The sequence below is a fragment of the Leiobunum rupestre genome, chromosome 6, assembly GCF_980474605.1.
Source record: "Leiobunum rupestre chromosome 6, qqLeiRupe1.1.hap1, whole genome shotgun sequence".
NCBI classification, from domain to species: Eukaryota; Metazoa; Arthropoda; class Arachnida; order Opiliones; family Sclerosomatidae; genus Leiobunum; species Leiobunum rupestre.
The window spans coordinates 53,388,647-53,402,528 of record NC_143389.1 but is presented as its reverse complement, the minus strand read 5'-3'; the positions used below and the strand labels follow the sequence as shown (position 1 = coordinate 53,402,528).

The 13,882-nt window shown below is 37.0% G+C and overlaps 1 protein-coding gene across 1 annotated transcript; it reads left to right on the top strand.

Moving 5' to 3' along the window:
- Positions 1-2,100: 2,100 nt before the first annotated feature.
- Positions 2,101-6,704, top strand: LOC149941519 (U-scoloptoxin(18)-Er1a-like). The gene is made up of 3 exons (XM_090177435.1): positions 2,101-2,436; positions 4,349-4,541; positions 6,536-6,704. The coding sequence occupies exons 1-3, from the start codon at positions 2,311-2,313 to the stop codon at positions 6,577-6,579; spliced, it is 363 nt and encodes a 120-aa protein (XP_090033561.1). The 5' UTR covers positions 2,101-2,310; the 3' UTR covers positions 6,580-6,704.
- The last annotated feature ends 7,178 nt before the right edge of the window (positions 6,705-13,882 follow it).

Genomic DNA, 13,882 nt, shown 5'->3' with positions numbered 1-13,882 from the left:
AAGTAGTCTTGACAACTCCTCGCTAGGGGGCAGCGTTGCCAGATAAAAAACTGAAAATTATTGCACCCCTGATCGAAAATTATTGAATTCTTGGAAAAATTATTTTATTTCCTCTTCAAAGAACTTGTAGTTATTTAAAATTTTAATATTATTTTCTTTATGAAACATGAGTCAAAACCATCCAATTTAGAGATAATAAGGCGGAAGTCGGTGGTTTTGTGTTTCGGGGGGAAAATAAGAGATGGCGCTATCGTGCTGAAACTGAGTTTAGTAACTTTAGTTGTGAGTTATAGCAAAGATAATTTAAACTCGTACCCTAGATTCGAATACTGAGAGCTTTCCCATTGACGGTTTTGTTACGAAGCGTTTACCCTTTTCCGGCACGTGACCTCAGAAAAATCGGGCTCCATTGGTTGTGGCACGGCCAACTTCGACCACGCGCTATATAGCGCGGCAGTGCGTGCTCGAAGTTGGCCGTGGTTGCGGTAAGGCGCAAACCATGGAGTTCCGGCGGGAAGTGGGTAAACGATAACGGCAACGCGCGAGAGAGTGATTTCGAATCTAGGGTACGAGTTTAAATTATCTTTGGTTACAGTTCCAGGAAATTTTGTTTGTATGGGGCTGAACATGAATTAAAACCATAATAATCGAATTATATAAAAATTATTGAAAATATGGTACAACTTAAGCAAATTATTGCATAAAAGCGTACCATATGGTATACGGCTAACATTATGGTACGACCAAGATTTCGAAGTAAAATTATTGAAGTGTACCATAATTATGGTACGCCTGGCAACGCTGCTAGGGGGAGATTCAGGGCCGTAGCCAGGCTATAGATGTAGACCGGGCAAACCGTAATTTAGAAGGGGCCAGTAGTATTCAGTGCCGTTTTTATAGATTTAGTTCGAGGAACGCCAGGTCGGGCGAAAAAAATTCCAGTATGGGTGGCGCCCGTACTGCCCCCCTCCCCTGGCTACGGGCCTGGAGATTGTCTACTTGTGATGACGTCACTCGGTTACTAGCTCTCAGTAAAATATTCACCAAAGGGACAAAATTATAGATTAATATTATAGACTTATGATAATAGTAGATAACGCTCAATCATATTAGACATTTGACCTTACGTTTATCATGACCAATAATCGAAGACTAATTTTCGCTTGCATCGTTTTTAAAATGATTACGATAAAGTTGAAACCCAATTTAATCTCATTACGACACAATAAAATGAACAACGAATTTAGTTTTCCATCCGTGGCGTGAGCCGCGTGACAGCAAAATAACAAATGTTTACGGTCCGCAACAATGGCTATAAAAACGACATCCGTAGACAAAATTGCGCAAGAAATCTTCTACTCGAGTACTGAATTTTATTTTTTTTCTCTCCTATTTTCGTTAAAAATAACCGAAAATTTATTGCGAACGCCACGAAATTATCTACAAAGATTCCCAAAACGCTTTCCCGGCAGAGTTAAAAGCGGCTCTACGAAATCGTCACATCAATTGACCGCGATCTACGGTACATACAATATTACGCAAGACATTTCTATTTGAACGTATTCTCTGTAGAGAAAGCCCAAGGAGAGGGGGGTGGGCCTAGCTTATTGACACCGAAACATTTTAGCTCGCGTTTTCAGCGTCAGGGTTATTTAGAAAGCTATCAGAATGGTTTAAAAATAAAATGTCTTGGCCTCAGTTATTGCCCAATAAGAGAAAATACGTAATTTCGAGTGGAATAATTTAAACGGTTTTTAGCCAAAGATTTGCGAGAAATTGAAAAAAAATTCGAAGAATGGGCGAGAGAACCGTATTTATTTCTGATAGGTCTAGAATTTAGAAGGAAAATCGTTCGTGGTTTTTTTTTGCGTCGAAATTGAGCTAAGCCTCGGTAGTGTGTAGTCTATACCTGATTTCCTGGTTCCGGCGCGGTGTAAGCTAAGGTGATACGTACGGGAGGGGCCGGACGGAATAGGGGAAGGAACGACGCGCACTTTTTGAAAAGGAAAAAAAAAGCCGAGATATTTCCAAAACCGCGACTGCCAACTCGCCAAGATCTGGAGAAGTTAGGCCTTTGAGGGGGGACGGAAAGCGTTCGACTCCACCGAGAGCTGTTATATTAAAAGACGGCTAGGAAACGGGTTGAGGAGCAATCTTGTCTATGACACCAGACTGAAAACTCTACTTGTTATTGCACTCGTCCGGGAAAATCTTACCTAAAGAAATACTTGTTGTTATATTGTTTTGAGGGGAAAAGTTTTTATTCCTTCGTTGTTCGTACAGTTGGTATAGAACGGCCGAATTCTTAAAATGAAATACTGGGCCGTTTTCGCGTTATTTGTAACGGTTGTCATCGCTGTCGCGAGCGCCGGCGACGATAACAGCAACAACCCCAGAAGTTTGGAGCAGCGACCCATCGGACTGTCCGCCAGAAGGGTGAGCTTTATTATATTGCCTTTTCTTTGCCTTTTTCCTCAAACATGTAATATTGTTACTATCTTAAAATTGCCATTTCGGTTTCAAAGACGCAAAATTATTATCGTCGATAATTTCGAGCAAATGTTTGGGTCATGCGATCATTTCAACGGCGAATTATATAGCACGCTATTTTCGATATGTCGGTCTGAGCGTAGGATAATTTTTAATTTAGTGCAAAAACGGGTGAAATATGTAATTATTAATATTAGTTTTTATTTATTAAAATTGTTGTCAGTTGACACCAATTCATTTAAGCGTTATTGAAAATTCGGAATTTTAATATATATAATTTCGATCAAATTTAACCCCAAAATGGCGAAAAAATTTAAACTTACCGCCGAATTTTATTTCCACTCGTAATATGCTTTTTTCCCCTCTAAAATCGATAATTTTATGGCCTTTGAGTTTCAGAACCTGGCAAAGCGGTTTGGTAGTATTTTGTTTATTAAATTATTCTATTTATTGCGCCTTGAGAGGCTCGAGGTTTTTCCATTGTCAGTAACCCTTTAAGAATTAGCATGTATCCCAATGCGACTTCTCTTTATATGACCTCTTTTTTTTACATAGTTTTTTTTACGATAGTTGAAATGAATAAAAAAAAAGTTAAAATCCGATAGTGGCAAAGCCCTACGAGCGTGTTTTTTTTTCTTTCCAATTGGAAAAATTTGGAACCGGATTTTTCGGAAGTTTTTCGCCACTATCGAATTATTGTGTCCGCTCTAGGGAGGTTTTTATAATATAAATGTAGTTAAATTTCTCGCCCTTAGCGGATAACTACAAGTTACCTGAGAGTTCAATGAAACCTAATTTAGAAAAAAAAATCAAAGGTAACTGTACATTTCCCCGAAAATGTTAAATTCAGTTTTCTTTTTAAAAAAATGTGGTAATAAAATTTATAAATTTTACCAATTCGATATTTCCAAAATTTAGCATCTCTAATTAGTAACTTAATTAGTTGAACTTAAATTAGAAATAGTTAATGAAAAAAAAACGAATATAGCCCTAGAGCTATGCATAAATATTTTGAAACTCTATAAGTTAAAAATTACGGATAATGTAATTAGATTAATTAGGGGTATCGGTGTGTAGACGCCGATACAAATTATTTTGTTAATTAGGAAAGACCTTAATTGTCATTATCTTTCGAAAAAAAATTCCATCGTCAAACGATGGCCCATTATCTAAGATCGACAAATTTCTTTTTATTTAATTCGGGTTGGGATATATCTTTTGGGGTCTTCTCGATTTCGGGTTATCTTTTCCGGTAAAGTCACCTGATACAAAGAACCAATCAGCTTAATTAATCCAAAGTTCTCTGTCCTCATATCACAAATAAAAACGTCTCAAGTTACGCCAAACATTCCATTAAAATGATTATTTTCTTCGTCGCAGACTTTACCCCGAATCGCTACCTTTATTCTAACTTTCAGATGAGAAAAAGTCGTTTGAATTTCCACGCTAACCCCTTTAGTTGGTTTCGCACTTGACGGAAAGTACGACGTTAAAAACATAGTTTAAAATTCGATTCGCGATTGACGTCCAACTTTACGTCGCGAAATTTTTTCCGTCGAGTACGAAATCAGCCTTAAAGACCGGGTTAACAGCTCTTTTAAAACGGGTTCCATTTTTGGTCGATCACGCGAAAACTACTTTGATTTCTTTAAACAAAAAATATTAAATTAATTATTGGAAAAAAATTCCCAATAGTAATAGTTTTTTATTCATCCACTGACAATGACCCAAATTAAATATAATCGTTAACATAAACGAGGAAAAAGTCAAGGAACTTTGATCAAAACAACAATGACATTTTTCTCTCTGTATTTCTTTTTTAATATATTTATTTTGTCCTTTTAAATGTTTTAAATAGAGGGTTCGTAAAATCGGTGCCTCGTGTCAGTACAGTTGGGACTGCGCATCCGGATGTTGCCGAAAAGTGCCGATCTCGACCGGAGGCAGTCGCAAAAGATGCGCTCCCAAAGCCAAAGCTTTCGAAAGATGCAGCGATGGACAGGTAAAATTGGATGTCTATTTGGAGCATTGCCCCTGCCAAGCCGGAAATGGTAAGATAATCGTCACGCTAGTGCTTGCTATTATTCCAAGAAAATCGTTATTCACGGCCTCTTTTGATACGCCAATGACGTGTAGGATATGAATAAACTACCGGCAAAAATAATAGGTTATGCCGTAGCGGTAATTCTCAGATTTACAGTATGTGGAACGACAATCGGGGACTCGAAACTTTTGGCCCACCCGCTAAGCAAACATAATTCGAATGGGGCTAATAATAGATGACGCCACTGTGAAAGATTACGCGGAATTATGGATATTAACGCTATTTATTATCCTAGTCTAAATCAGCAAATGGGAAAATAGGAAATTAAAACATGTAACAGATCTTACATTCTCTAGCCCATACCAGAAGTATATAATTTATTAGGAGAAAAGTGTCGATATCCTATTACTACACATGTTATTTGGCTGGAGTTGGCTAATATTTATTGTCGCCTCTTCCAAAAAGAGATCTGACAAATAGTAATTTTTAAAACTTGTGCGTCTGGAAAATATGGTAATCCAAAATATGTAAATAACCAAGTACCTCTGCGTAGTGTAATTTTTACATTTACATCATTCGTTGGGAGAAACTCGAGGCAAATTCTGAGTCGTGCGGTGGTGTATGGGTCCGTGTTCTGGTAGGAAATTAGGCCTTATTGAAACCTAACCCTTGATCTGTGAAGGTACTTCTGTTTCCGCATATGGAAAAAATCATAAACTTTAGAAAATTTACTAAAAAACAAATATTAATTAATTATTAGTGAATATAGTGTTTTAAAAATTGTGGGTAGTAATTGGGTGGTGGGCGTTTACTTAGTTATGTATGATATTAGTATGATAGTAGTTTTCCTCCCTAGTTTACTCCGTCAGTTGTATACCCGAATCATCCTACTCTAACGCTCCTAAGGACTTATCCCTTAAAAGTTAATCAACAGCGCTCCTAGCGGCAAAAACCTGAAATTTGTCTATCCAACATTCCAGTATATTTATATACACTCCCTTTAATTACCAAAATATGGTGGTTTCAGTATCACCCAGTATAAAAATAAAAAACTAACCGAAACAGGAAGATTTAAAGGGCTCATTGTTATTGTTCCAGAGAAGATTAATCATAATCATTTATCTGGATTCTGGATTTTCAAGGTCGCGGCCGTTATATAACGCGGCGAACGGGACAACGCCAGAGTCATAAATTATTTTAATGTTTTTCGCCTTCGGTACTTGTGTGTAAAATCTACGTATCCGTAATTGGCTGTTTTTAACAAAGAAAATCCACGATTTATTTCTCTGGCGCCAGTCGAATATCTTGAAAAAGAAGTTAATTTATGGAATTAAGTGGCAAAAACAGGGAGAGCTTATAACCGAATCTAGAATTAGGGGAAGCTGTAATAAAAGGGCACACACTTTACCCCTCGCCTGCCCTCCTACAAATACCATAAATCCTCCGTTTATGTCTACGACTTTTAACGCAGAAACAAACACGTTTCGGAACCTGTTTCGCTGTTAAACAGGGCCCCCTCTTAAAAGGATCTGCCGTAGTAGGTCCAAAATAGACCAAACGCCTGTAGAAATGTTTCAACCACTAAGCTCCAATGTATTGCTGGGAGGATTCCATCCAGGGGCTGATCACGAGGATAGGACACGTGTGTTGATCATGTTTTGCCGTCGACTAAATCCGCTCGTTTGTTGTGTTTCTGAGAAGGCTATCAATGTAGTCAGACTAACGGAGCCGACTTGAATTAAATACCGTAATTAGGAGGGCGGGTTATTAATTATAAAGTCAGATTTTATCTCCCAGATACGAAACTTAATTATCGGGTTAACCAAATCCAGCGTTTCTCAACGTCATAATTAAATTACCGTTTATTATCTTGGTAGTTGAGTAAATAATTATCTATAATTTCAACATTTTTTTTATAAAATAATTCTTTTTAAGTCGGAGAAAAAATGGTTTTGAAGCCTAATTTGTAGTTAAATTTTGATAATTTTTTAATATTTGCAGATCACTGTGTTGGTCCCGACTACGTGTGCGCAGCAGACCCTTGAGCGGATACCTACAATTCGTGCTATTTGCAAAATATTTTGTAAATTTTTATTTTATGACTTTCTTGACAATTTTTATGTAAATAGTTTTTATCATGACCCTTTTAATAAAGAAAGTTAAATAATATTTTGAATATTTATTCTCTTATTAGAGATATTATTTTAGTGTTTACGATTATTTGAAAGACATTAAACACGAACGGTCGGCAAAACCTGTGGCGCGTTTTATCGTATGTTTATAATAATATTTCACGTAAGTGTGTCACCGTCACGTGTTAAGTTTTCTAGAATTATCACACTTTTTAGGTGGACACCTTTTACGCTAAATGAAACTATTCTCTTGTTCTGCTGGAAATAATTACCAGAGATGCTGCGCTTACAGAGATATGAAACTCCCAATACCCCCCAACTACCCTCTGTTTTTTTGCTGAAGGTGGCGCCCCTCGACGTCTGGGAGAAAGCTATTGCGATGCCCCAAGCGAAAAATGGGTTTTTCACCCGGCCGAGCGGCGGCGCTGATGCTTGAATTTTTCTTGGCGCGTTTTCGGGCGAGTTTCATATCTCTATGAACGCAGCGACTAGCAGGATCTCTGTAATTACCTAGGAGGATTCACCGAGTTTTCATATTCCTAGTAATTACTCTACACCGTTAAATATTCGTCAAGGTCAGAGTATCGGGACTACAGTTTCTACTCCTCCTTAAAAGCGGGAGTAAAGAGTGATAAAATTGTCCGCTGATCTAGTATTTATCTAGTATAATTCAAACAGGCAGCCATTTTGGGAACACGTTTTTACCTTGACTCTAACCACAGAATTGGAGTAAAATGACGTCATAGGGAAACTCTTCATACCCTACTTCGAAATCCCACGTTCACAGTCTTATGACCTAGGCTTAGCGTCAATTTTATTTCGTCAATTATAAACATCTTTTCGATTGACCAAAAATAAGGTAAAATTTACACCTACATTGTCTATCAACACATTGTAGTAGATTATATTAAAGAGTTTCAGCAACCCATTTCTAGGCGTAAACGCGAACGCCTACGTCTCTTCCCGACGTGTGGGTCATAATTTCGGTCAGTAAAAATTGTTTCAAATGTTTTACGTTTCAGTTCAGTTCAATTCATTTTCCACCTCCAAGAGGGTCCCTTTTAAATCAGGGAGGCTCACATTTACATTCTAGCGAAGTGAAGTACGGCGCCATCTAGGTTTCAAATACGATACTGATAAAAATGGTGTGAGGCCACGATGCCATATGCACCCAATAAAACTTTATTTATAATAAATAAGTGACACAACATTTTGTTTGCTGTAAGACCTAACTCGTTAAAATGTTAGTTTCACTCGTCGTCTGCTTTTTCAAATTCCGAATTCCTGTTTTCCCGACGTTCCAACGATAAATTTGTCGAATCTGGCGTAAACGTTCGGGTTTACGCCTAAAAATGGGTTGCTGAAACTCTCTAATGCCTTCCGCGGTTAAATTTAATATTTATATTTAAATATTTCACGCTATAGCTACGATAGGGGGCGATACTTTACGGGGTCTTTTTGGTGTAATTCGGAAAAGCATTTAAGGGGTTTTCTTTGAAGTCGCTCACTTGTTTTAAGTTCCGATTTGTTTCTTACTAGAAACGCTTATCTTTGTTGGTATGACGTCCTTTCTACTTCACTCCACACACAGTAATTATTTTAACTAACTAACACATTAATGAAAAATAATTGTAGTACTTAGTTTTTTTTAAATTTCATCTAGTCCTCTCCAATTTTTTTCAAGCCCTTTTTCCGATTCGTAGCTTGCTCGGTGGTGTGGCTTGTATTCGTTGCCATAGTAACGCCATGGCAATAAGAAGCCCATGGCGGTCATGTCACTCACGTGATTATTTCGCAGGATCGTGTGTCGTTTTGCCTCGTGATCTGTGACGTGACATTGTCATGGCGGCCGTTTCAAGGCGGGGCTTAGCTACGACGCTACGCGCAAGCTACGAATACTAAATGGTTCTGTGACCCTTTGAACCATGCCGGTTCAAACGCGAAATTTTGCTTCTGTGGAATGGAATACCAGTGTGTTTTATAAATCTAAGCTAGATTAATTCATAAATATCGGTAAGAAATTAAAGAAAATAATTGTCTTTAAATTTCAAATCTAATAATTTTGATATTGTAGATTCTTTGTTCATTAGAATTTTAATAATTCTTCATAGGCATAGGCGTGCGCAGGCATTTAAAGCAGGTCGGGCCATCTTATTTTTTACGCCCTTTTAAACTCTTGCGCCCTCTATCATTTTTTTGTGAAACTTATTAAATACCACGGTGCTCCTGTGTAGTTCCTTTCTTTCTCAATAGATGTGGCTCGAAATTGTTATTTTTTAGAGTATAGTAGAGTATGTGACGAAACAATAGTACTTTTTATTTTAAACTAGACTAAACACCAATATAGTTAACAAAATTACAATAACGCATGTTGCTTTAACAAAATCATGTTATGAAATTTTAAAATTTGATTTTCATAAAATGTAAAAAAAATCGATGTTTAAACCGTCGCGTGTTTAGTCACTGAAGCTGCATAGTGTAAATGGATATCGCCGAACTACTTAAGAATGAAATAAATAATAGCATTCAAGGGAAAACAATGAAATTAAGCAAGACCTTTCTAATGTAGTTATATGAAATTTTTTCGTGACCTTTTTGGCTCACAAAAATGCCAGGGGGCAATGACCGCCTGCCCCATTCTAATGATGTCCCTGACTACAGTCTATGCCTAATATGCCATAGTTACGAACGTTGTACTTACGAATACTAGTTGATATTTAGGGCTCGTGTGAGCTACATTTAGTAAACTAGCATTGAAACGGTAAAACCGTTTTTAGTAGCTAGTTTAAAATGTACTATCGAATCGCTTTCGTAGTCGTGTGACCGTGGCTACCGAGTCCCAAAAAACCGTATCCTAGCTCCAAACGACTAATTTCGCGACAGTGTCCGTTAGTCGCCATTTTCACAAACAGTTTATTAAAATATAAAATACGTGTCCAAAAACGCCTGGGAGATAGAAATCTCTAGTGAATCTAGAATATCATCAAATAACAATTATTTTTTTAGCATATTACCGATAACTATACTTTTTTACTTGTATTTTACACAGGAATCTTATACTCCTACCTAGAATGCTCCCGTCTACGGAAGAACCTGACGCCAAGACATTTTGTAGCAACGACTAATGATTATATAGTCTTTGCTTAAGCTTCAGCCAATCAGCGGCCATTCATTGACTACGGCAAGCAGCTAGCGCCATAACATGGCGGTTAAAAATAGGAGAAGCTCAGACGATTTTTACAGGATCCATCCGATCCAAGCTCGCAGAATTCCCATAGGTTTTTGCTGGAGTTTTTCAGATTTTCACATTAACCACTTCAACGTTTTTGGATTTTTATTTAATGAAAGTGTTAAGATTTTTTGAACTTGTAGTTTTTTTTTTCATATTTACTTATTATAAGGAATATTTAAATGCCATTGTAAGGAAGATAAATAAGATTTTGTTTAGGTTCGCTTTGAAAATATTTAAGCCTAGGCCTGACATAGGCCTAACTTTTAAAATAGCAGGCAATGTCAATAGCCATTTTGAGAAGCAGTGACTGAAAGTCCTTAGTATTAACCTTTTTATTTAAAGGTTATTTCACATTTGAAGTAAGTAATATTATATTTATTATTATGTTTGTAGAAACTTAGATAAACAAAAACCTTATGAAAGAGTAATTATATCCCAGAAAAAATACATTACACTAAAGAATGACACTTATGACGAATTGACGACAGTCATTGAATTAAACAGCCGATAATTGTCTTATTTTTCAAAACTTTACCTTCTATTTTATAATATGCTTTTTCTCTTAGAAGCTTAGCCAAGATAAATGTCTCGCACTCTGCTTAAATTCAACATTCCAACGTTAAACAACATAAGGGATACTACTCAACGAAGACAGATATTTACAATGTTAAATAAAGTGTTTTAAAAAAAACTGATATTGCAGTAATTATAGTCCGGAGTTGTTGTTCCACTAGGCTCACTGAACTTCCTGAAGTAATTTTTACCAAATTATCAATTTGAAAGCCCGCCGTTTGTTAACATTTCAAATTTCCCCGAGGCTTAGGAAACCCAAACTTTTACCTGTACAACGACACATTACCGTCCACCGCAAATCGTTTTCTACATGTGGAAATAAAACATCGAGGAGCCATAACAACAAACAACGCAATAGTTATCCAAAACGTTTGCATATAAGAGAAAAATCTTTACGAGTAAAAAACAGTCTACCATGTTTAAAAACTACATTTAACTCTATCACGGCCCCCTGCTCGCGCTCACGTGAGCGCGTGCAGGGGGCCGTGACTCAATTGACGTGGGCCAATCAAATGCGGGTTCTTAAGGTGACGTAATCCATAATCGAATTATTATTTTCAGTAACTCAAACTAGATGGCAACGAGTCGTTTCCGTAGTCACTCTTTGAATCGTGATTGGCTGATAATGACGAAACCTCCAAAAATGTAATTGGCCCATTTTGTATTTATAATGAATCATTCTATGCTATAAGATTTCTATGATTTTACATTCTTATCTTTTTATCGATTTTCTCTTGTTCTAGTTTGGAATCTTATTTTGGTGGATTTTAGGAAATTTTGGGCACCTACAATGTTAAGGCTTGCGCCCTTTTTTCCCAGATTTTTTGCGCCCTTTCAGTTTTCAGGTCGGGCCATGGCCCACCCTGGCCCTATCGTGCGCACGCCTATGTTCATAGGGGGGCGCTATTTTGAAACTTTTTAACCGGGCGCCATATACCCTCGGTACGCCACTGTAGGGAGCTATTATATTATACACTTATGCCAATACACTCACTCTTAGCGCGACCATTGAGTTGAGAATAATATAGAGCCCCAGACCGGATTTGCTCCATAGGCTTTAAGCTTACCATTAGTGGCAACGGGACTGAAAATCAAGGAAGTTTGCCACTAATGCTAAGCCTATGGAGAAAATCCGGTCTGGGGCTCTATATTATTCTCAAGTCAATGAGCGCGACAGTCAATTTCGGTCATAGGTATTACCATATGTAACACAATTGCTCATAAGTGTGCCTCTGTTTAACATAGATCTCTGTATTAAAAATTTAAATGAGACTTTGTTTCACAGCCACCAAAGAAAATACGGGCTAACGTCGCGTAAAACTTCCTTCCCTCCCCGCCAGAACTAGTTTTGATGACGATAAAACCGTCATCGACTGGTAAGTGACGTCAATTACGTCATATCCTTGCAACAAGGTCTCATTTCTAAAACGTTCTTTCTGGCACACTTATGAGTAATTATGTTACATGTATTATTACCGCCTACCGTCAGTAAAACAGCTGAACGTTTCACAACATTCAAATCCAAAAGTCGTCTACTATTTCCTCATACATTCAGTTGACAGAACATTATTAAACTAGATGGGGCTAACATTTCTAGACAAGGGTTAGCTGGGTTTAATTTTCCTAGTTCATCCCACTAGATTCGAGTTAGTAAAAATTCTAATTTGTATTTTACAAGATAGTTTGTTTGTCGCGAATAAAAATTATATTTCCGGTTTGCGACGGGGTGCAAAAATTATTTTATATAAGTATTCGGCCATAAATCTTTATTCAATATGTACCTTTGCAAACACCACTTTTCCTAACTATGTAAAATGGTAAAATTACGCTGCATAGGAATATGTAAGTAATTAATAAATCATCATCTTACTTTTTTTTATTTAGTTCTATGTTTGTTTCCCTATTAATATCCTGTAACTACGTTCTTTATAATACACTGTACGGCCTCACTAAAGCTTATTCTAGCTTAGCGACTGATTTCTTGATTGATAAATAAATAAACTACAGCAATATAGGGATATTAATACAGTGTTCCGCTATTTGGCGGTAGCTACAAAACTAACACATTTCAGTGAAATCACCCTCAAGTTTTAAACTCGGTTTTAAATGTTTGACATACGCCAAAGAAGCAGTCAAGGCTACACTACTGATCCAATTGAACGCGCGTCTCAATATATAACAATCCATTGTTTTAAGTCCTTGAATTTAGTGTATGCGCTAGTTTTAAAAATAAATTAATAAAAACCCTCCCATAAATTATTCCAACCCACCAGATAAATCAATCACGTTGCTTTCCTCAAAGGCGTCAAAACCCACCAGTGAACGCAGAAGTAGATGACATCTCCAATTTCCTAAAAAGCCCTCTAAAGGGAGTACTAACTAAATCGAAAAATCGTCTGCTAAAGCACTCTACGGATTGTTTTTAACGTAAGTAGCTCCAATCATCCCTAGTTTCTTTTAAACATGTGAAAAAAAGAAAAATCGTCGATGCATCTAAATTTATTTTCCTTGGGACACCAGAAACGTTTGTAGACACACGCAGCATGAATATAAATATCTAGGAGGATTCAAGTAAATCTGGAGTGGTCGTCTCCTGTTTTAGGCGGGACATAACAAGTTACAAGTATCGCCATCTATCGTAGAACCTTTACACTTTTAATCGGCTTTTCGTCTGCTAGTTTTTCTATTTGCGTATTTCTAGTCCCGTGTTTTTAGTAGGAATAGACAATGAATTTTAATATCCGAAAACTAGTAGACGAAATTTTTAAAAACATGTAGAAAAGGTGGCGCTAAACTCGTATGTCCGCGATTCTGGCTCGCGCTGCGTTGCCGTAGAGAGAGAGGGGAGCTCGTAGTGGGGGAACACACTTTTCTATTCCAGGGTACCGAGTTTTCATATTCCTAGTAAATATCCCGAGCGTAATAACAATAAGTATACAACTTCCGAATGCTTTAAAGCAAGTGGCGGCTCTATCATTGCCACATGTATTATGAAAAGGCCCTTGCTATAGAGATGGCCATGAATCTATCAGATTCTTCGAAAAACGCGACTTTATTATAATAATGTTTTAATTCAGGATAAAAAAGCTGTACACTTATTGGGCCCTGATACGCGATACAAAAAAACTATAACGCTCGAAACAAAAGAAACTATTTACATTAATATTAATTGATACAATGATAGTGCCCGAAAAACGAAAATAAAAAAACAGAATTTCACAAAAAAAAGATACATTTGAAGCGACAGTAATAAAATTAAAAAAAAGGCTAATTGTAAGTAATGCTGAAATGAACAACAGTTCAGCCCCAGTTTTTATATGTATCTAATCGACACTTGAATGCCGATGCGGAGGATTTGGTCTTAACGGCAGCCGGGAGATCATTCCAAAATGTAACAACCCGTTGAGTGAA

What these genes read in the sequence shown, in the direction of transcription:
- LOC149941519 (XM_090177435.1), top strand. Translation starts at nt 2,311, where the DNA reads ATGAAATACTGGGCCGTTTTCGCGTTATTTGTAACGGTTGTCATCGCT. An exon ending in TCGGACTGTCCGCCAGAAGG is followed by an intron (nt 2,437 to 4,348) that starts GTGAGCTTTATT and finishes TGTTTTAAATAG; the next exon opens with AGGGTTCGTAAAATCGGTGC. An exon ending in CCCCTGCCAAGCCGGAAATG is followed by an intron (nt 4,542 to 6,535) that starts GTAAGATAATCG and finishes TAATATTTGCAG; the next exon opens with ATCACTGTGTTGGTCCCGAC.